The following is a 25,236-nucleotide window of genomic DNA, read 5'->3' as shown; positions in this document are numbered from 1 at the left end:
GTTCGGTGTTCCACATTATAATTAACTAAAACAATAATAATAAAAAGGTTGTTATCGAACGTTTTTGTAACTGTTTTCCCTCACCAACCCCGTGAGGCATTCATTGCCGTCAACCGCAACAGGCGCGCTCGATCGTCGTCGTTGCGCTGCTGTGTACCATCACTTGCGGCGGCCGTTCGTCTTCATCGTTGCTTAACCACTGTCATACGTTTTATTTTTTTATCAACGGACCCACATCCCATACTGCCACACAAGTATCCACATGTAACCGGTCCCACGGTCGTCCCACCAAACGACTTTGACCATAGCTGTTGCTCTTTTGTCATGACATTAAGCAGTTTACCGGTGAGGCATAATTTTTTTTCTATTTAATCGCTTATTATCTTATACGCTATATTGTTTAGGTGATGCAGTTTGCCAATATATGTTTATTATAATTTAGGGTTTAGTTACTTAAGTTTTAGGTTTAGACTGAAGCAAAGAGTGAATTCACCTTAAATGTAAACACTGATTATCTAGAAAAGAATTCATATTACTGAAATTATTTCGGTTACACAATTTTAAGATAGTACTAAACCATATTTTTGAAATAGGTTGTAATTCCACAATTTTTTCCATTGTAATTTTTTTACGTTATTAATTTTTTGAAAAATAATATACATTTTTAATTTTATATCCCAAGATATAAATATTTTTCTAAGAATATAAATTTATAAAAATCGATTAGATTATTAGTTAAGTTTATAAATTAATATTAGTGTTTACAGTTTAGATAAACTGTGTTATAGGGTAGTGAACGATATATTGCGGAGTACAGAGGTACATACCATTCTTCTTACTAATAATTAATCAAATACTCATTCAAAAATCGATTTTTGTAAATTGAAATATTCAGAAAATATTCAGCTTTGGAATATGAAATTTGAAAAAATCCGAAGAATACGTTTGGCTATACATTTTTTGTCAATGAGTATGTTATTGTAATGGCTTGTTAAATTTAAACTAAATGATAAATTATTTCATATGAAAAACGATTCTGAGAGGAGACAATTATTCAACTTATATTTCTAATAATATTTTATTTTATATTTATTCTTTAATTAGTTTATTAGTTATATGGTATATTGCCAATCACAAATCATTTATTATATTATACATATAATAATAATTATAATAAACAAGGTATTATTTCCAACTTATTAACATTTAAATACAATTAGCCAAAACTAACATAATACATAGAACAGTGTGTAGTAGTATAGGTTCTTTATAAAAATAAATTAAAATTGATTTATATATTTTGAAAATTATATAGTTTATACTTTTATAGTACCAGTAATATTTTTTTAAATACAACACAACAATTAAAATTTTCATCAAAGTTTGAACTTAATACATTGTACATAATATATACATATTTTTGAGATTTGTAAGTTACTATAAGAACATTTTACAAGGAATCTTGAATTTTCAAGATTTCTCTATTAAAATTAAAAAACCTTATAAGTTACAAACTATAAAACAGTCTTCTAACAATTTTCATAATTTTATCAAATTTTTTATTTTAAGTGCTTATCAAAAAATGTTGTCTACGAATTTATTTTATTCTTGAGTACTTATAATTATACAACTTAAGAGGAACCTTAGTTTTTCTACAAGCAATACAACTTTTTGGCAGAGAATAAGAATGTTTATCAACATTTTAAGAAAAAATATAAAAAATGAGAACAATAGAACAAAAATTGTTGCTTATATAATACCATCTTATCTAAATCCCTGTAATATAAATTATTATTAAATAATTTTATTCTTATCTGTTATTAATATTTATGTTTAGATGTGTATTATTCAAGAATATTTATGTGCTTAGATTACCTTGGGCATTTAGACGAGTGGTTCTTTATGGGGCTAACTAACCTTCTGATATAAAAATAATAATAATAATTAATAAATAAAAATTAACAATAAAAATCGTTTTTGTTCAAAAACTAATGCCTACATTTTTATTTTTTAAATAGGTTTTTTGAAAACTTAACCAAACTATAAAAAAAATTAAATTTTCTACCAGGAATCACCTTCAAAGTTAAAGGTAGAATTATTTTTTTACTATAAAATGTCTTCAGACTTAAAAAATAAGAAGCTACATATTATTGTAAATCCAAATATATTATATTATATTTACAGATATAAAAAATCTATACTATTTTGAATGTAAATAAGAAATACTTAAAAATAGTAGAGCTCCTTATTTCATGTGTACACGCATATTCACGTATTCACATATGTATTTTAATGTTTTCAGTAGTCGATACAATTATGTACCTTCCCTCCCAAATAAATCCTAAATCCACCACTGAGTGTTTAAATGTATACTCTTAAAATTAGCCGTTATATACAAAATCTACAGCAATTTTAACAAAAACAATGGATAAACAATGTATTATAGCATGATTTATTAAATTAAACATAATTATTATAAATAAAAATGATTTTAAATATTAAGAATTCAATGAATTTTCAATTGTTAGAAAATAATCAGATTTATCACGAAAATTAGGAATGAATATAACCGTATAAAATTATAGTATATAATATTGTATGAAAAAATATAATAATAAAAATATCGATATTTTTATGAATATAAAAAATAAAATGAATGATTGAGTAAAACAATAATATAAATAATAATCATAACAAACATGTAAATAAGAAAGATTTCAAATAAAATAATTATAATACTCTGGTATAAAATTTCTGTTTTGATACAAGAAAACCAAAAAATTAATATAATTGTTAATAATGATGTTCCTTTTGAATTTACTTCATTCCCAGCTGTTGAAAAACATCATTCGAAACTCACTGATGTAGCGAGTATCAATAAATATTTTTTTGTCAATATTCCAATTGCTGGATATTTATCTTCTCTAGATTTTCACTAATCAAATGGATTTAAGTCGAACTTTAATTGAGATTCAGCTAAATAATTTTGAAACTAGGTCGTCAAATCGCTGACTTCAGTTACATCACTTACATCATCACCGTAAAGCAGGGGACACCAATTAATATTTTTAAGGGCCACATTAGAAATCTAAACATTTTTCGCGGGCCATTAAAATTCTAAGTACATATACCTAATAACAAATATAATGTCGTAGAATATGTTATTTATTCTTTGTTTGTGAGCCGGATAAAATTTGTTCACGGGACGTATGTGACCCGCAGGCCGCCATTTGGTGACCCCTGCCGTAAAGGAATTCAAGTGCTTTTTTTTTGAAGTGATGTTTCGCATCGTGTATTTACACAATGAACATTAGTATTGTTCATTGATTAGTAAATTAATAACATACTATGATATTTTAAATGTAATATTTAACGAACAAGTAGTATAGAAAGAAAAAAGTCAAATGTGAAAATACTTGTTGGTAAAATTACCATTTCTAATTGAATTTAATAATAACCGTTGATAAAATTAACAACATATGTCCAATAAAGATTGTACTCACGACAAATAATAATTAGTTATTACTAATTACACAACACAATATTGGGTATCTATACTTGTTTATAGTTAAACATGGGGATGAGATTACGGCAGACAATTCAAATTCAAAATAATAATACAACAGTCAAACAGTGATTTAGGTACTCGTTTTATTTCATATAAGCAAGTATCTATATCGATTATCTAACACAGGCACCTGTAACCCGCGGTCTTCCAAATATTCATCATAGTATTTGAAATTTTAATTTAATATCTTAAATTGAAATATAATGAATTTTCAATCCGATTTCCAACTTTTACGTACACGAGAAAAAAATCAAGTTGTTTCAAAACCCTTTTTCTGTTGATATTGACGATGTCGAATCTAATTTACGGATGGAAGTCATAGAATTGAAAAACAACGATACTCTTAAAACCGCTTTTAAAGAAAGTAATGAATTAAAAATATTTTATTTAAGTCTTTCTGGAATAGATTTGAAAGAAATTAAATGTTTTTCTAAAAAAATAATTACTGCTTTTGGTAGTACTTATTTACGTGAGGTAGACATTTTCAATAGTTAAATATCGAAAAAATAAATACTGTTCCCAATTAAGCTACAAACATTTAAACGCAGTTTTAATAATATCAACATCCAATATGAGAGCGGGTATAAACTAATTAGCGGGAAAAATTCAGTATCAAAAATCACATTAGATCTAGAAACTATTTAAATATATTTATATCCTTTTGCACTCAACAATTAATTAATATTAATATATATATATATATATATATATACTATCTGTCCCCATGCACTTCGTCATCGTCGCCCGTACAAGGGTGGTCGTTTGCCTTGTTTGGGCGAAGGTATTAATTTTGACCAAAAAAATAATAGTTGTTTGGGCGACTTCATTTGTACCGTTTGAGCGAGTGAAATTATTTTTACCTATATGGCTATATGCGAGGTAAAAACCTGGTGATAGAGACGGATACGATATTATTGCTAATCATTATTAATCACTATTATCGACAATTTAAATAACTAATTGTTGAATGTATATTATGAGCATTGTCATCCAAAGACAATAGATTACTTTAAAATGTACTAATTATATTATATGTAATTTTATTTATAATTTGTTTGACTGTAGATTACTATCTACCTATATAATATTATTAATATCTATATTCTATACCAATAATTTTGTTTTAAATATGACTTTTTTATTAATTATTTATATTTTGTATGATTTTGTTTAATTAATTGTTGAGTGTCTATTATAAGCATTTTCATACCACCCAAACGGTATTTTTAGTTGAATAAACCCATGGCCAAACGGTATATATTTATTTTTCCAAACAGACCACATTCTAGGTCGATTCGTCTAATCGGTCTACGCTTATATAAATTTCACCCGTGTTTATTATTATTATTTTTACTGATTTCAACCCTTTGTGATAAGTTACCCTTTACACCTAGGGATATGAAAAATATTTAACATCCCTCTCTGAAACTTAATTAGTATACACACAACATTTCATGAAAATCGGTCCAGCCGTTTCGGAGGAGTTTGGCTACAAACATTTTCAAATTTTTAACACAAAATTTTTATATTTTAGATATATTTTAATTTTTAATTTTTCTCTACTTATATATTTTATTCAAATCTAGTTAATAAGGACAACCTCGCCATGTGAAACTGATAATAATATGAATGTAGCTATCCATAAATATATTAGTATTATATGTTAACATTTTATTTTTAATAACGTTCATTTTAATTTTGTATAAGGCCCTCAATGAAAATTTAATAAAAATACGGGCCGCGTAAGTAAAAAGGTTCCAACCCCTGATCTAATATATAATAATCAGTTAATTCGCTCAACATGTGTAGTACGTAAGGGTTGGTCATCGTACAGAATATTATATATTATGTTTTATTATACTGAACAAATATCCATGAACACGTGAAAACGTGAATTATTCTAAAATATGTGAACACATTACATAGATAGTAAATTCACGTGTATTAAGCATACTCGAGTTCAAAATTATCGTTCACGTGTACACGGACTTCGTGTTTACGTATATATTAATTCACGTTTTCGATTAAAACCTTTAAAAAATAGTGAAAATAATACTGAACAAGATAATTAGTGACTAATGTTAAAATTAATCATCCTGCGAACCTACTGCCTATTAACCTTTTCATGTACCAATACATATAACAAATAGGTATAAGGTTACGTTTTTCTTTATGTAGTGTTAACTTTGTACAGAATGCTTCCTAAAAACATATATTAATATTAAAAATATCTGTTATAGGATAGAACAAAAATGGAAGGAAGTCAATCGTTTTCAGTAAATCAAACCCGAACTGATTATGACTCGGGATACTCATGTACATCATCTCAATCCAAATCCAGGTACATTTATGTATTTGATTATAATATGATCCTTAAAATGCGTTAATAAGGTTAACATGTTTAATAACCAGAATTTGAATTAATGCGTTATTAATTAAAAGGGAAATAAGGGCGAGCGTGCTATATGGAATCACTCGACTGTATATTGCATATATAGTATTTTCATTGGCTATTTTAGTATTTTTAAATTTTAATGTTTACGAAATTACAATAAACAATATATTTACATACTTTATATGGAATAATAATATAATTGAATTTATATTTCATTAAACTGTCACAGTGATAAATCACGCCATCCAGGACTATCCATAGAATCAAGTTTCGAAGAACAGAATTCGACCTTATTGACAACTGATAAAAATGGGTAAATTATTAGAACATTAATTTTATAGATATTTATATACTATCAAATATTAGAGAAAAATTAATTTCCAAATCATATTATATTTTATACGTATTTAACATGTATATTACGGTGGTTTTTAATCATGGACTATAAAAAAAAAAATTGAAATTTGTTTTCATCTCATCTCCTAAAACAGTGAATATACATACAAAAATGAACTAAGTACACAAAATATTATAGCAATGGGAAAAAGTTAACCCATGCATATTTTAACTTAAAGCTTGAACTTTTAAAAATTTTTGTAATTTTGTACTTACTTTATAAATCGATCGCCAAACAACTTTTATTTTAAAGTTTTTTTAATATATCAAAAAATTTGTGATATATATTAACTACAGTGTACAAAAAAAAATCTTTTCAATATTTTTCAATATTATATGAGTACTTTATATTTCAGTATATTTAACTAGTGTTTATTGTTTATTACATAGTGGTGTACTGTATATTGTATAGTGTATACTGCATCATTTTATCATAGTTTTATTTTTACATTTCTATGAATATTTTTATTTATAATTTATAATATTATACTAATGTCGATTTTTTACTGTCAAGATTTATTTTTATAATCTTTAATTATTTGCAATAGATACTGTTTCTGTTTTTCGTCTTTTATTAAAATATTATTGAATTCTTCAACAAGTTTTACACCTTTTTCTGCGATATCATTATAACGATATTTAAATGAACTACAATATTTGATCTTTCTTTGTACGCAGTTTTAATCCAATCTTCAGCTCATCAAGTATAACCGTGTAAAATCGTTTAAAAAATATTTTTATATTTTTCGTTACAAAATGATACTTTGTCCGAAAACACCAATATTTTGTGTAGTTAATTTTTGTATGTATACACACCGTTTTATGAGGTGAGATGAAAACAAATTTAAACTTTAATTTTTAGGACCACTAATATATATATATATAATTAGGGAGGGGACAATACCACTTTTTACTGATAACAAAACTCCGTTATATCGATTTATGTTGCCGATAAAAAACCGATACTCGATATACTTGAAAACCAAAATTTTCTGTGTTAACCATAAACTGATATCAGTTAAAAGTTTAAAACCGATACCCTACATCACAAATTGTACATATTAGCCTTCATAATAGATAAATAAAAATATACACATTTTAAACCATTAGCCTTATTAATAAATCTAAATATTTGCGATGATAATATAATATATTATATTGATTAATTTATTTTTTTTTTTGTATTGGTTCAAATATCGGCTTAAAAAACCTATACCATCAATATCGGCTGATATCGAGTATTGGTTGTAGTATCGGCCTATCCCTAAATAAAACAAATTAATTTAATTTAATTCTTATACTTAACATTAAATACCAAGTTTGAAGTACATTTAATTAGAATAAAATAAAATATTTATAAATTATAATTTATTATAATTCATCCAACAATTTCATAAAAAATTTAGAAAAAAATAATATTTTAATGTTAATCATTTTTTGATGTTTAGAGAAATGTCAACTTTAAACTCTAAACCCGCCGAACAATCAAACCAAACTATATTAAGAAGCTTGAACACTATAAATAATCAAAACTCAAGCGATACTTGTTCAAAATCTAAACAGAAAAATTCAAAAGCGTTTAAACCACAAACGAATCAATTATTTAACGTTGATGGTATGAGCTAAATTATTATTTAAAAAATATTTAACGCAATAACAACTTTTATTGCATTTTTACATTTAGCTTCTATATCAAAAATGGAATCTGATGATTTAAAAAATTTAAATAATGATGTTAAGGTTGATAACAGTCAAGAAAATACGTTTTTGCAATTATCTTACTTGTGCCAATCATATCGGGATTTAAATCAAACAAACTCAACTTCAAATCCTAATAATTCATTTACTATTATAGGTAAACTGTCAGACTTTTATTATTTTATCATTAAAATATTAAATTAACATATAATAGTCAACAGTACTTGATAGTAAATATAATAACTTATAAAATAATTTAAGAAACTGGTTCTATAGCATTTTTTAAATGTGCATGCTTGTAATATACTATATACCAGTAAGTTATTAATATAAGTATTAAATATTGAAATTACAATTACTATTCAATATAAACATTATACATTTACAAACCCTTATAGTAACGAATTAGTTTTGGATTTTTAATATTTATTGAATTAAAAAAAAAACTATTTACATTTTCACAGATACTGTTCTAAAGGTGTTAAACGACCATGACTTACAATTTAAAGAAATAATCGAATCAAATGATGTTCAAAATGATTCATTTGGTGTTGTTGTGTCCATGACCAATGGCTTAATTATTAATATATCAAATAGTATTCATAAAAGCATGGGATACTCAAAAGAAATGTGGAAAGATCGTGCATTTATTGATTTTATTCATCCAACGGACCGGATAACATTTGTTAATTATATGATGTCAATTCTTATAGATCCTTGCACGATTTCTAGAGGAGGTATGTTTAAAAAAATATATTTTATTAAAACCATCAAAATAATATCATAGAGACTAAAAATATTTTTAAAAAATTGTTATTTTTCAGTTCATTATTTTAGTTATTATCAGTGTAATATATATATTAAATAAGTGTATATATTATGTGAGAATAATGTTGTTGTATTGAATTTTGGAATTCGGGTTATTGTATAGTGTATACTGTTTATAGCCACTTAGGTATGAGTAACTGTTATAAGGAGAGAGCTGCATCCGAGTTTCGTCCCAAAAAACTTTTATTATACTAATAACGTAGTCTTGATAAAAAAAAGAGCTGAGTGTTAGTTGCGTCCCAAAATACCTTTTTGACGTTAATTGCGTTCTGGATTTTTATTTTATGTATGTAAAATGCATCCAAAGTATTTTTCTAATATATTAAAAAAAAATTGTATATACGCCAATTGTACATCTATTAGAAACTAAATAAATATTTAATATTTATTTTAAAAAACCGATATTTTACGTTACATATTTTTCAGATTCAGGACTATAAATATAGTTGTCATACAATTGGTATAGTTGAAAAATATTGGTTATTTTGTTAAGTTTAACTTGAATTAAGATTTAATAATTAATGATTGATAATCAAGATCATACTATCTTATATTATTATGTGATAATCGATTACATTGATTCATTGATATAACATTATGTATTATAAACTTATACTAAAACTGAAAAAATTAGTTACCTCGGAAATTTATATTTAGTAATTTTGGTACTCATTTATGTGGTGAAAATTTTAGCGTTATTTTAGATTCTGAGCGGAGTGAAAAATGTATTGATTTTATAATGATGTATATGTGTTTTTTCTCTCTTTAATCATATTTTGGAGTAATAAAAATAACTTAATAAAACTTTCAAGCTTCAACTTTAAGGGTTGTTTCTAGTAAATAATCGGATATAGATAGTATTTTAGAGTACTTACTTTTACAATCAGAAAAAAAAAATTAAGAATAAAAACAAGAATTTTTATATCGATCCAATCTTTGACAAAATAAATTGTTTAAATTCTTTTACCAAATCTTAAAATTATTAAATATTTAATTATTTTCAAAATATTTCATCTCTTTTTAAGCTATAAATAGGCATGAAGAATTTTCAATATATTTTTTAGTTTTTTCTGTCGATTAAAAAATAATTAGCTTAGCAGTAGTGCTCAAAAATTTAATAGAAAGCTTTTCATAACTTGTTAGTTTCTCTATTAAAAAAATTCAAAAATCTATAGTTCAATATTTTTTTAAAAGCGTTAAAAGTTAAAATGTTGACAAAATTCATCAAAATATTAAAAAAAATAATTGTATATGTTACCGTCAATGTAGTAAATTCAGGTAATGATGATATTGACTAGTCAATTCATACAATAGCTAGGTAACTTGATCATTATCTATAATGGACATATATTTATAACATTGACTTGATAAATCAGACGATCTTGTAATTTGATAGATTGGCTAGTCATTATAACATTTCCTATCGTCTTGGAGTCAATGTTATTTTTTACAGTTTTAACTCATAATACCCACGTCAAAATTAGGGTTTTGTAACGAATAATATTATCTTTTATCGTTTTAGTACCCACAGCGACTAACCTAGCATAATTATTCTTACAGTCTACGTTGTACGTATGTATAGTGTGATTGAACGAACATTACCTAGTTTAAATATTATTTTTCGTTTCGGCAAGTGTTAAATTATTTTTTATTAACATGAATTCAAATGAAATGCGTCAGAAGTTTTACAATGTATTATCTGATTTATTGGAAAATAAACGTAAGGATAATAAATAATTTTAAAACAAAAAGGAATATTTACTAAGATTACAAGAAGTGAAATTAGCTAAGGAAAAAATTAGGAAGAAAAGTGCAAAAGATTATAGATACATTCATAAGTATGGTGTATTAACACTCAATGGAAAAGAACGACTAATAAATCTATAAGTAATGATTCAGAAATTGTACACTATTATGTATCAAACGACGAATTATTTGATATTCTACACGATAGTCATATTGCAATAGGCTATGGCGGTCGGGACCGCATGGTCTACGAATTGAAGACAAAATATTGTAATATTTCCAAGGAAACTATTATGATCTATTTAAGTCTCTGTATACACTGTGAAAAAAAATCATCGAATCCAAAGCGAGGCCTAGTTTCTACACCAATACTTCATAATGCATTCAATTCACGAGCCCAAGTTGACCTTATTGATACGTAAAGTCAAAGTTTTAACGAATTATCAAGACCATCCATCAAAATTTGTACTACTCAGACCTTTAAAATAAAAATGTGCCGAAGAAATTGCATTTAATTTAATCGATATTTATACCACATTTGGCGCACCTGCAAAATCCCACTCTGAAAACGGAAGAGAATTTGTAAACACTATTATAACTGAGCTTAATGTGATGTGGGGCCATATAAAAATAGTACATGGCAAACCAAGACACAGCCAAAGCCAAGGGTCGGTAGAACGAGCGAATCGCGATGTCGAAGATATTTTGGCAACACGGATGGCAGAAAATAATTCTAAAGACTGGCCATCGGGAATAAAATTTGTTCAGTTTAGAAAAAATCAGGCTTTTCATTCAGGTTTGTAAAATAAATTATTGAAGAATTTAAATTAAATGTTATACGAAAATAATTTATAATTACAAAAGTTGACCATTAACTATAGGTAGGTAATAAAAAAGTTAAATTTAAAAAACTTAACTAATTAGTTGATTTTATATTTTATTTTATTATCCTTTACGCATTTTTGATTTTCGTTAGTAATCTTTATGAAACAAAAAAATTTTAGCTTATAGCGAACTTTTGTTTGTCATATATGTGCAGCATATTATGATACATTTATAATTATTATATAATGTGAACGTTTTTGAAAAAAGGTATAAATTAATATTTCGTCAAAAAAATTCAAAAAATACATGTGTATTTTTTTACCATATTATTACCCAGTTCAATTTTTGTTCTTTCAAGTTAATGTTATATATTTTCATGATTTTTACTACATATTATATGGTACATTTTGATAGTATAGAAGATAACATGTATAAATTAGGTATGCAAATTTGAAAATATAGAAGTTAATTTAAATTAATAAATTATATTTTAGGTACAGATAACGGGTTTCTCAAACATTTATACACAAGAACTGAAATTTTTTCTTGCAAAGAAAAATTTATTCTTCTTGAAAATGTCTTGAAGATGTCTGCCGAAAAAGAAATTACACTCCGTGAGGCGGCTTGGGTCAACAGTATTATGGGAACTCAAGGATTTCATCGGTGCAACTATATAACAAAATGTAAAACAAATAAATATACTTGTCGATCTGCTAACCGAATTTGTACGTCAAAGTGCCACGGCAGCTTATCATGTGAGAATAAGTGATGACCATACGTAATCTCCATAAAAGTATTAAATAAACTGTTTATTACTAAATAATAAATATTATATTCTACTATGTACCTTATCATAATTTAAAACTCGGTTGACTATTAATTTTTGACTAAATAGTCAATGATTACATAGTCTTAGTCAATAACAACAATGCCTATAAAAGACAGGCAGGATTAACATAATCCAGTCATTTTTAATAATGTCTAATTATCATCATTGACGGTAACATATATACCTAAGATTTGAATATTTAGTTGAAGGTTCTATATATGGTTTTAAACTTATATGTAAAAACAAATACTACAGGAAAATCAAATTAATTCTTTATGGGTGTTTGAAATTCAAATTTTTAGGATAGAATATTATTATTATTATTATTATTATTATTTTACCCGTAAAATAATTATTTCTTCTCAGAAAATTATGGATATTTTGAAGTATACCAAAAAAGAATATACATGTATATATATATATACATAAATTAGTTACTTGAAATTTCCACCAAATGATTATATGATCTTTTCTAATGTATTATTGAATTTATAAAAGAAGTTTAACTTTTTTTTAACTTTTATAAGAATGACAATAAAAAATTACTTCGTGGGTCAAATTTGTTGAAAATTAATACGAAATTCCTCATAAGTAGTTTACTGAAATAATAATAATATATATATATATATATTATTACTTATTTAAACAGCTAATAATGATGTTAATATTATTTAATATTTTGTTATAACTTAAAAAAATTATTCGTAGGAACTTGAAACTTTTTTGTTTAATATATTATTACAATATTATGTATTCAAATATCATCAAAAATGTTCTAATATTCATAAAAAATATAAAATTTTTATTGTCAAATTATCTCATAAGTAATTTTAAATAGTATCAATAAAAACAAAGTTAACTGGGAAGACATAATAGATAGTAGATAGATATAATAGTTACATATCATATAAATATATATTTAATCTATGCATACGTAACTCTAAATGTTTGTAACTGGTGAATGTTAACAAATTGAGAAAAGTAAACTTAGGTACATAACATGATTTTGGTTAATATTGACATATATAGTATATATTATATACAGTAAAACTCCGATTATCCGGAATAATTAATGTCAAGGGTGGTCCGGATAAGTAAATATCCGGATGATTGGTATATTACATATTAAAAATTATATAATTGTATGAATATATTGTATGTATGTATTTATTATTAATATGTATGTACTATAATTTAAAATTTGTAACAATAAACAAATAATTTTATTATAATATTTAACTGAAAAAGAATAAGCTATAAATACAATAACATATTTTAAAAGAAATTTTTAAGCTATTAAATCTTTTTTCTCGTCCGGTTAATTAGACGTCCGGTTGATAGGTGTTCGGATAATCGGAGTTCTAGTGTACTATAAAAGATAAAAAATAAAAATACAATATATATTTAATTCAATCAATAAATTATTATTATTAGATAATATTATATTTGTATTTTTAATTTAAAATTACATTTATTTTATTTTACAAAATTTATTATTTAAAAAAAACGGAGAAATGGTGTTATAAAATAATTAACCATACATTTTGCTTTAATATAAGAATCATTACATATAAATATTGTGACATGTATATTTTAATACTTATTACCTAGAAGTTATATACTTATATAATATATATACTTACAGAGCCTGCGCGGAGTAACCTATTATACTTAAACTGTAGCCAATGTTCCATAAAAAAATGTTGATTTACTATTAATTTAATTTTAAAAAATTGTGTCAACAAATTTAAGTTTATATCAATTTTTAATTCGTCACAATATAGTAATATAGTATTATGTGTAGAACTATTGTTAGGTATTGATTGTGATTTTACCTATGTATTATAAAGTATAATTACTTTATTTCGTAGTCTAAAAGTATAAATGCGTTATTTAAGGGTAAATTCGCCTATTGTATGTTAAATATACATGTACCATCATTAATATACATCATGTCATATTAGTCGCTAGACTTTTGACATAAACTGAAATGCATATGTAGACTTCTCAAGCGAATGTACCTAAATTGGCTAATTATACTATATGTCTGTAATAACAAGTATGTAATATCAATGACATGTAGTCAAAATGATTTTATGCTGTTGAATAGAAATGATCTCACATTTTATCAATATTACAATATATATAACATACTTACAACATTTTAATTAATACTTACGTTATGTTAAAATCCCGATAGAAAAAACAAAATCATTTTTTATTTCCTTGTTTGTATAATAACAAAAATATTCACGTTTATAAACTATATATTTATTAATATACAGGTATGTATGGCATATACATAAATGAACTATATAAAATAAATATTTAGATGGTGTATCTACAGTGACTTATTTGAGACCCAAGGCCAATGATGGATTTTACTGTAATATGGGTTATTCAAAATCTGAAAACGAAAATTACTTTCAAGTCTGTAAACTTACAATAACATTCAAAGATTTGTCATACGTGTCGACGACAACAAGTTTGGCACAAATAGCACAACCTCAATTAGTTCTAGTTGTTAAAGCACAGATAATTCATTCAGCATACACGTGTATGTAAACAGTATCTGTTATATCGATATACTAACATAACATAAATAATAAAACAAATGGAAAGTATTTATTTTATTTTTATATTTAGGTTCTGAAGAGAAAATAGAAAATCCTATTCAATTTATTACTAAACACAATGCGTTATTTGAATGGTGTTATGTCGATAAATTTATTACCCCATACTTTGGATATTTACCACAAAATATTATTGGTAGATCAATTTTCGACTATTACTGTATTGAGGATCTAACATCTATTAAAGAAATCCACGCAAAATGTAAGTTTTTCAATTTTTTGCTGCAAAATGTTGCATATCATATAATATTTTTTATATTTTTTTTAGTGATTAAATCTAAGAGTATTTCATTAAAAGGAAATCCTTATCGGTTTAAGTGTCAAAATGGAGATTTTGCAGTCGTAGAAACAGAATGGTCAAATTTTGTAAATCCTTGGTCTGATCAAGTAGAGTTTGTAATTGGAAAACACAAAATTATTCGGGTAATATTTTAAAATAAATATTATGTACTTAATTATAATAATTCAAGAATTATGATTTAAGGGTCCAATTAATCCTGACGTCACAACTCTTGCTGATAATACTATTACGAAAGATATAGAAACAAAAGATGAATATGGATTTGATGAAACACCTAAAGATTTTGAAAAAATAACGAATGAGGTAACTATTACTGTCTATTACTAAAATCTATTTACATTTTGTATAACATTTTTTAATAATACCTATTTATACTTATTAATTAATAATTATTATGTATTTAAAAAAAAACAAATTCGTAAATACTCATATACTTGTATACATAGCGAAAAAATATTTCCTTTTTTTGGAAACTAACACCATGCTAATATTAATGATTAAAAAATAATACTTTCGTATTTAATTTAATGTGATGTCGTGATTCAACTTATTCAAACAACTCACAGACACTAGGTAAAATTATAATATTATCGTTTATTTTGTGTACAGCAACCTCAGACGACGAATTTTTAAATATAAATACTTTCCTATTTCATAGAACTATCCTTTTTATACGCAATGCACATACGCTAAACACACTGCATTTGCACTTTATCGTCATTACGATAACGGTTAATTAATCTATCAAAGAAGATTCACGAACGTGGATTAAGCATAGGCGATTTCCTCGATTCTCTTCAAAATTTGTTTTATTAAAAAATATGGTTTATTGTCGAAGATAAAAGGTGGCCAATTCGTAATTGAGGTATAACAAAATTGAAGATATGTAGGAAACCTTGAAGCATTATTTAGTTAAACCATTTTACATAAAAATGAAACAAATAAATATGAAGTTCTTAACAAAAAACTTTCTGATGATGCTGATGACTCAGTAAATGAAATATCCGTTTCAAGATTTAAAAAAAAATAGAATTAATAGGTAGTTTAATGTCCATAATAACCAAAATTAAAAAAATATAACCCTATTAAAAAGACATTATCATTCATTATTTTAAATAACATTATATTATGCAAAATATCACCTTCCATTCAGAAAAACTTGTTTTAATCATAACTGACGAAATAAGTGAACAGGAATTTACGGCAAATATTGAAGCTTTTGAAGTTATAGTAGAATTAAAAATATTGTGCCATTTCATAAACGATTATTATCATGACAATTAATTATACTATTATAATCAAAGTAAAATTATAACTAGTGTTATTTTAGAATATTTATTGCTAAACATAAAATAATATTTTATAAATTAATGTATTAAAAAATTAAACAATAAATTATTATAATTAATGCTTACATATTACATAAACATAATATATTTTATAGCCAATAGCTATAAACGTAAATATTATACAATAATAGGTTAAAGTAATACTTATAATATATAAAATGTAATTTTTTATTAAATTCTTATATTATAGAACAAAGTAGTTGCTGAAGTTCCGTGTGAAACAAATCAAACAATGGATACCAATTCGAAGCAACAAATATCAATGGAATACAAAAATTTTACGCCTTGTATAAATTGCTTTGTACACCCACCAGTTCAAGTTCCTCTGAATGTTGAAGTTCCCCCAGAAATGTCTAGTAATTACTCTGTAAGCTTAAATAATATTGTGGAATATTATAATACTATATTTTATGAACATGTTTTAATGTACTATTAGGACAACGAATCTACACATTTATTTCAAAATACCAACTATGAAAGTAAATCAAGTTCCGATACATTATTAAGTTATACTGAACTTAATTATAACGACAACATACAAAGGTATACATTTCATATTATATATTATATTTTATCGTATATTTAAATATAATTATTATTTCCGTTATGTATGCAAAACTATAATGTAACTATAATTCCTTTCAATTTAAATAATAATTATAAATGTTATTATTACTAAAAAATATATTTTCCCGGTAAAAATTAAATTTACAGCATTTATTGATTAGTATTAATAAATATTAAGTCTATTTAATTTATTTTTAAACAGGCTTATAAACATTAATCCAAAATTATCTTATTCTATAATGGCACCAAAATTTAGAGCACACACATTTTTTCAATATTGAAATCATACAAAAATTTAACTGAGTATTTTGTTTAGATTTTTCAATAGTAATTTAAAAACACATTCATCGGGAGAATCGAGTTGTTCTAAAACATTTGTTGCAAGAGAAGTTACTTCTTATGAGACGTTAGTTATCAAATACATATATAAAAAAATATATAGGTAACTATTATACTATGATAATTCGTATTATATTTAGAGATACGGATAAAGTACAACCAGATACAATATCATCGTTTCAAAGTGGAACACAAGTTTCAAATACGACAATAACTCAAAATTCCCCTAGTTATGACTTAGAACAAAATAATGCGAGTAAAAATTGTCAACTTACTCAAAAAATGCTTTCACGGTAAGATTCATTGATAAATGGACTACAATAATATGGTAATATAATAAATAAATTCACTATGTTTGATGTTTATACTACTGACATAAAGTTATTATAAATTAAAACGAAATTATGTTTGAAAACTGTATAGTAAGTGATATACTTATATTACTTATACATTATAATTTAGAAATGGAGTAATAATGTATAAATACTATTTTAATTTTAGTCATAATGAAAAAATGGTGTGTGATCTTGTGAAACAACATAAAAAAAACAAATCGTCCAAAAAACAAAATTTGTCAAATCAAGCTATACACATTGTAAATAAAATAAAATAAAAAAGAATTTGACTGATTAATGAAATCATATTTTTTCATTTAGTCTGATATAGCGCACGGCATAAAACGTAATAATTCAACTATAAATGAAAATAATTCATGCAAGCTTTCTAAAAGGAAATGTCTTTCAAATATCAGTAGTCCGACCAATGTAGCACAGCCACTAGAGTGTCAAGACATTGCAACTACTCCTATAGTCACTCGAGCAACACAGATTTGGTCTTTTTGTCAAATTACACGAGATTCGCAAACAATGTTAGTGTTATTGTACTACAATAATTATTTTATTAAAATCATTAAAAATGTTTAAGTTTTGAATTTTAATATTTATAGGACCGATTTACCACCAAGACAATCTTTACCAAGCTCATGTCAAAAACTAGTTTTACCAAGTCAAGCACTAATTGTACCATGCCAACCACTTATCTATAACGTACCACTTAGTAATAATGTGATGCCTGTACAACCTACATGTAATTTAATGGACGAAAAGTTTGGAAATATTCAAGGTACAATAAATTAGAATAAAATAATCATTAATATTTAATGTCATTAACTAATATTGCTTAGATTTTATTTAAAGGGAGAATATATTATTCTTAGGACACTACCAATTTTTTTTTTTTTTTTTTGGTTAAAGTGTTAAAAAAGTGTTTTAGACTATTGAAATATTTTAAAATAATAATAAAGCTTTAATCACTATAAACAAATCTAATGTGATGTTTAAAATATTATAACATTTATTCCAATCACATATGATTTATACAATAAAAAATAATATATATGTAATTTATAATAATTAATAATAAAATTATGAACAGAGCAGATGATAAATAAGCTTTAAACATAATATTATTCCAGAAACGGTATCTGACAAGTTACAATCATTAAGTATGCCGAACCATATAACTGGAAATTCTCAACTTTTACGTGCTCAACAACAGGTTTGAATTTAATTAGTAATGATTATTATAGTCATATGACATGTATGGTGTAGTAATAAATAAATTATCACGCTTGATGTACCCAGGGCCGTCTTTAACTTTTTGAGTCACTGTGCAGTGGTTTAACTGAGCCCCTACGACTTGGACAGAGTACTATTAAATATTGTTATTTCATTATTATTATTATTATTAATATCGTTATTGCTATTAGCGATTATTGGTTGGTGATCTGTTAAAAGCTAGAGAGCTCAGTCGATCGCGGGACCATGGGAATGTACCTAAAGTGCCTAAGGGAAAAGAGGTACCTACCTGGATGTACCTTACCTATCTATACAGTATTATTACTGATACAATATTATTAACACAATTTTAAAATACAAGACTATACCTTGTATATTTTCGAGTTTATATCTAATATTATAATTTATAAATATCTTATATAGTTATATAAAAAGTTTCTTTTGAATTTTATAATATGAAAATAATATATATTACTTATGCATAAATACAGCATGTTTCAGCCACGTCCCTAGATCCATTTTTAGGAAGAAAGACGAAAACTAAAGTTAAAAAATCGGTTTTTGCATATTGTAGTTTTAAATTATGTACTTATTATTATAAATTATAATAATAAAAATGTCCCAAAAGTATTATCTTAGGTTTTAGCTGTATTAATAACGTATAGTAATTACTGTCATAATATTATATTTTACTCTGTTATTTTTATTATTAAAGTAAATTGACCTATCAAGCCCTTAGCCCTGCCATACTATTATAAAATTTAAAGGTAAGAATATTATTTAGAGCTAACAGTAGGTTTTTATATATTTAAATTTTAAAATACTCATAACTTATTTAAAAATAAACTATTAACAATTAAATAATGGCTGATGCACAGTTAATTCATACATAGTCATAGACGAAAATTATAAATAGAGGGTTAGTATGAGGCAAGGTAATTTCATACGGTGTCATCAATATTATACCTTTCAATATAATACTAAATTTATAGTTATATAATAAATGTATCAAGTTTAAAAATAAAAATGAAATTTTTCAGTTACATATTAAACAATTATACCAGAATATCGAAAGTAAAACTGAAGATCAAATTATATCGAAAAAAAATGACCAGGTAATTTGATTCTATGGTTTACATTTTATAATAATTTTTATATAGTATTTATAGTGTTTCTATAAATACAAGTGCTTCTTGGATTTTATAAATAAAAAAATTACTTCTTCAGAATGTATTACACAATAGAAAATAAAATAAAATTGTGAAATTCAATATGTTTACTAATCATTAAATTATATATTAAATATATATTATATAATCATAAATTATTCAATATTTACACATCGAAAATCGAAATGTTCATAAGCCTAATAGTACTACTCCAGAATATAAAATTTAAATATATAAAAAATTAATAACATAAAGAAAAAAACTATTAAAAATTTACTATGATATAAAATTGAAATAGTTTAATATTATTTTTATAATTTATTACCAATAATGATTACAATGATTGAATATAAAGTCGATTTCACCCAAAGGAATTTTCATAATTTTTATTCAGGATAAAATTATTGTTTTATATGTACTTACTGTTTTTATAAGATATTTATTAAAATGATTAAATTTTATTACTTAAATTATATTCTTAACAAGGATTTAATAGTATTTTATTATTAACAAGATGCTTAATGATATTATTATTATTATCACGTAGAATATTCAAAAGAAAACAAGAGCAACACAAGTAAATCAAGAAGAAATTATAACGGGTTCCGATTCGGATTGTAAAAAAGAAACCGGGAGCTTAAGATCAAGGTTAGTTCTACTTGTATATAATTGTTTATTCTGTAAAAACAATACAATTATATTTAACCATCACTAACTTTAATATTTTATTTTTAGTAGTGGGTGGTTGTACGAGGAAAGTAGTTATTACTCTTCAAGTTTGCGAGATAAAACCGATAGTAGTGAAAGAGAAGTATGTAAAAACTTTCTATTATTCACTTAAATAAATTAGTGTTGTATAATAATTGAGTATTCCACTTAACACAATTGTTGAACAATAATAATAATAACGTTCAAAAACCTATTTTAAGTTCATATTTTATAGGTAAGACAAAACTGCTACATTTGCCAAATATTCTAATTTTATTTTTTTTTTAATTTAATAAAGGTTTTCTTTAACCTAGTAACTACTAAAAAAAATCTAAATAATAAATACAGTACAAACTAGATATACTTACTAGAGCCTAAATTTAATTCCACCAATCAAACCTTTGTACTCTATCTTCTTTCCCAAAAATAAAAACTTATATTTTATAAATATCGTTGTACTTACGTACATTCTATTTGAAAATTTAGGATTGTGAATAAAATAAAATAAAAGAACAAAATAATATAAAATTATAGAGATTAAAAATTACATATCCTAGTAATAATAAATAAAAATGTTATCAATATGAGAATTTCAGTCATCCATAAAAAAAAAATAAACTGTTTAAGAATGATTAAAAATATAATTGTAAATAAAAATAAAAGTAAATATCAATATATAATAATTAATTAAATAATAATCTTTATACTCTAATAGTTTAGTAATGTCATAAAAAATTAGTTCTACCAAGTTAAACAAATGTATTTGATAGAATTATCTAGTACATTATGTATGATTTCTAATTATTATGAATATTACTTACCATTTATAAAAAATGGTAAAAAAAATTAAAGAGTATGTTTTTATTATATTTTGTTAATTCTTTTTAAATACACCTACTTGGTATTAAGATTAAAAAAAAAACCTAATATTATTTATAATATATTAATTGTACAACTTAATAAAGTAATTTAATTGTGTGCTGTTCTTATAATTTACAAAATTACATTGTGTATTTATTAGTTAGGTTTACCCAGTTAGTGTGATACTTTTTTATCGTTTTCGAATAAAGTCAGTATATTTATTAGTTAATTTAACCCATTGATTTTAAACTAATGAATGTGATAATATACAAAAATGTATTAGTAAATATAAATGATATTATTATTAACCACAAAAAAATTGTGTCCCTTTCTCACTATTGTTTAAATGTTAGTTTTTTTATCACTCAGAAGTCTTTTTGTGAGCGAAAACTATCATTTCTCTCTCCGTTATATGTATAGACCATAAATAAAAAAAATTTGACTACACTCTACTACCTATTGTCTACTTAAAAAAATAATCATTGCACTTAATGTGGTCTAATGAATTAAAAACTAAGACATAGACATTAAATAATTAAATAAATATAAACAAAAAACAAAATATTGACTAAGTATGGCATATTATAATAATAAATAAAAGTACACGTGAATGTAGCTATATTGCCTAACTTACACGCCGTATAACAGAATCATGGTGAAATAAACAAATTACTGAGGACACAGCTAGAGGAAGAGCTCTATCAATTCCAAAACAGTTCTATTAATAATGTTTACATATCTATTTAAACATTTTAAATTGATCAAAAATACATACACAATGGTTATTGATTAACAATATTTTTTTACATAATAGATACTTTAATAAATAGTCGAACAATTCCACTATTCCGCATTGCACCCAAGTCAATTATCTCGGTCTCACACTTGATAAAAATACTAACTTGGAGTCCTCACCTCCAAGATAAACAAAAAATTTAAATAGTAGACTTCACCTATTAAGAGGGTCTTAGTAAGGGTCACTTAGATCTAACATCAATATTCAAAAAAGAATTCTTATATTATATAAATGTCTCTTCCGTTCCATTTGGAAAAAATCAAATATTCAAGGATTCAAGCATTACAATCAATTTTTCTGCGTATCATTGCTAAAGATGGTACGTAACGAACAAATTACTCTATGATGACCTCCAAATCCAAACCATTAACGACACAGCCATTAATTTCTACAAAAGATTTCAGGGGAAACTCTTTGTAACTACAACCACCTCATCTCATAATTGGACTCAAAGACACTTCCGATAACCCCACAAGACGTCTCAAATGCAAATAGCGCAGGATCTTCTTAACCTTAATAAAACATACTTATATTATTCATACATTTTACCTTAAGTCATTGTAAATGGTGACTTTACTAGGAGTATTCCTCTAAGTTATACAAAGTCGTTTTTATTATTTATTTTTACCACATCATATTTACTTATTATAGGTATATAATGTACAGATTCTAAACTCTCATTAAACGCCATTAATAAAAAAATTAATAAATTGTCGTTGATAATTAGGTTTATAGTTTCTAAATTACAATAAATAAACAAAATAAATTGTGCCACAAGTAATATTCCCTATTCCTTGAAATAGATTTTTTGGAAGTTGTAACCAAAATATTGTCTGTATGATTTTAATATTTGCTATATAAACTATAAATATTAAATAGATAATAAAATATTACCGGATATCAGATAATAGTTAGCTAAATATATTTTAATTGATAATTATATATTAAGAGCTATACATATCAATCGTCATTAAATAAGTAATTAATAGCCGTAAAAATTTAAATAATTAGACTATTACAATGGTATAATATTGTTCTATTTATTATAAATTAATTACAAATCAAAATAATTTCAGGACTTTCCATTGCTGAATGTACTTGAAAAAACAAATTCTTCTCATCAGTTAATTAAAAAGGTAAAATAGTATATGAATGCATTACATCAAACATATTTTGACATAAATATTATTTTAAAATAAACATGATTAAATAAAAAAATTTAGCAACCATTCTGGATGGAAGACATTGTAACAACGCCAGATTTAGTCTATCGATACCAAATGGACTATGGAGACAAGAACGAAGTGTTGCGCAAAGATATTAACACATTAAACACATTCACTCAAGTAAATAAAACATTATATCAAATTTTTACGATTTTTCCCATTACTTGTAGAATTTTTATTTATACTGTAATTATTATTATTGTAGCCTCTGTTAGTGAGTGAGCAGTTGAAACAACTATGTGTGGAAATAGATGTAAATGGTTCTTCTAAAACATCATATTTCGAAGATGGGACATCATCAAGCAGCGATGAAGACGATTGTTACATTTCTATTGGAGTATGTATACCTATCAAACTAAATACAAATTTAGTCAATCAAGAGTTCATAAAAAATGACAAAATTTAAATAATATAGTTCATAAAAAAATGTGAATAAATCCACATAATCTTTATAAATAAAAATTCTTTGTATTTTATCATATGATAAAATCCATTAACTTCCTGTGAAGAATAAGAAATTAGATAATACTTTTTAAATTCATTTTTGCAAAGAATTTTATAAAACCCTTAACAATTGCCAATTACTTATTTGGCTCTAGCTAATAAGAAATCTAGCAAGGTCTTACAATATTTCTTTGCATTTCACAATTTTACATGTTCATGATCAATAAAAATACTTTTAATTTATACTTTAAATTGGTTTTATTGTAGAAAAATAAAAGAAGAAGAATCGATTTCTGCAGAATGGCAATGATTTATGAAGAAAATGCCTTAATACCACCACCAACCTCGCCACGCAATAAGTAAGATTTAAGCATTTTGTTTGTCTTACAGAAATATTCAAATTTCTATTATTGTAAATGTTTATTTATTTAAGGATGTCAAAAAATGATCATTTATCATCATAATTTTCCATGATGCAAAAAAATATAACAAAGATATGTATAAATGTATAATGTATATACAATTATAGGTGGTAGGTACATACTTTATTGTTAATAATAATATTATAATCTAATTAAAAACTAGTGCCTAGGTAATTATTATATTTAACTTACTTAGTTTATAATAAGGTAATCTGTTCCTATTGATTTATAAATAAACAAACTGTACTTAGTATTTATTTCAACCAACTTTTTAATTATTTCACATGTTTAAAAATTGTTATACCAAGTAAAAGAAATATTAACATGCCACAAGTCACAACCTATCCTAAACGCTACAAATTCTGAAATACAATATCTCCTCTATAATATTGTCTTTTCTTTAAAATCATATAAATATTGTCAAACATTTTCTCTCTTTGTGATAAAAGTAAAATATTCTTCCTAAAACCATTCTATTCCCCAAAAAAACTGTCATAGTCATTGCCAGTTTTATTATTCTATACCTACCTATTATTAATGTCAATGTATATCAACAGTT

General features: G+C 24.6%; 1 protein-coding gene across 1 annotated transcript; it reads left to right on the top strand.

Annotated features, from left to right (window-relative positions):
- The first annotated feature begins 223 nt into the window (after positions 1-223).
- On the top strand, positions 224-24,749 carry LOC113557433 (period circadian protein). Its single transcript, XM_026962957.1, has 26 exons — positions 224-345; positions 5,809-5,909; positions 6,193-6,276; positions 7,808-7,974; positions 8,044-8,214; positions 8,522-8,794; positions 14,618-14,842; positions 14,932-15,120; positions 15,187-15,341; positions 15,403-15,522; positions 16,759-16,935; positions 17,005-17,111; positions 17,452-17,541; positions 17,615-17,767; positions 17,976-18,069; positions 18,131-18,342; positions 18,421-18,596; positions 18,949-19,031; positions 20,092-20,166; positions 20,768-20,868; positions 20,956-21,031; positions 23,662-23,721; positions 23,809-23,931; positions 24,017-24,148; positions 24,523-24,614; positions 24,689-24,749. The coding sequence occupies exons 1-26, from the start codon at positions 325-327 to the stop codon at positions 24,717-24,719; spliced, it is 3,288 nt and encodes a 1,095-aa protein (XP_026818758.1). The 5' UTR covers positions 224-324; the 3' UTR covers positions 24,720-24,749.
- Positions 24,750-25,236: the final 487 nt, after the last annotated feature.

The sequence above is a fragment of the Rhopalosiphum maidis genome, chromosome 4, assembly GCF_003676215.2.
Source record: "Rhopalosiphum maidis isolate BTI-1 chromosome 4, ASM367621v3, whole genome shotgun sequence".
NCBI classification, from domain to species: Eukaryota; Metazoa; Arthropoda; class Insecta; order Hemiptera; family Aphididae; genus Rhopalosiphum; species Rhopalosiphum maidis.
Note: the sequence above shows the minus strand (reverse complement) of the source record. Positions and strands in the feature narration are given on the sequence as shown.

What these genes read in the sequence shown, in the direction of transcription:
- LOC113557433 (XM_026962957.1), top strand. Translation starts at nt 325, where the DNA reads ATGACATTAAGCAGTTTACCG. An exon ending in TGACATTAAGCAGTTTACCG is followed by an intron (nt 346 to 5,808) that starts GTGAGGCATAAT and finishes TATCTGTTATAG; the next exon opens with GATAGAACAAAAATGGAAGG. An exon ending in AAATGTCTAGTAATTACTCT is followed by an intron (nt 16,936 to 17,004) that starts GTAAGCTTAAAT and finishes ATGTACTATTAG; the next exon opens with GACAACGAATCTACACATTT.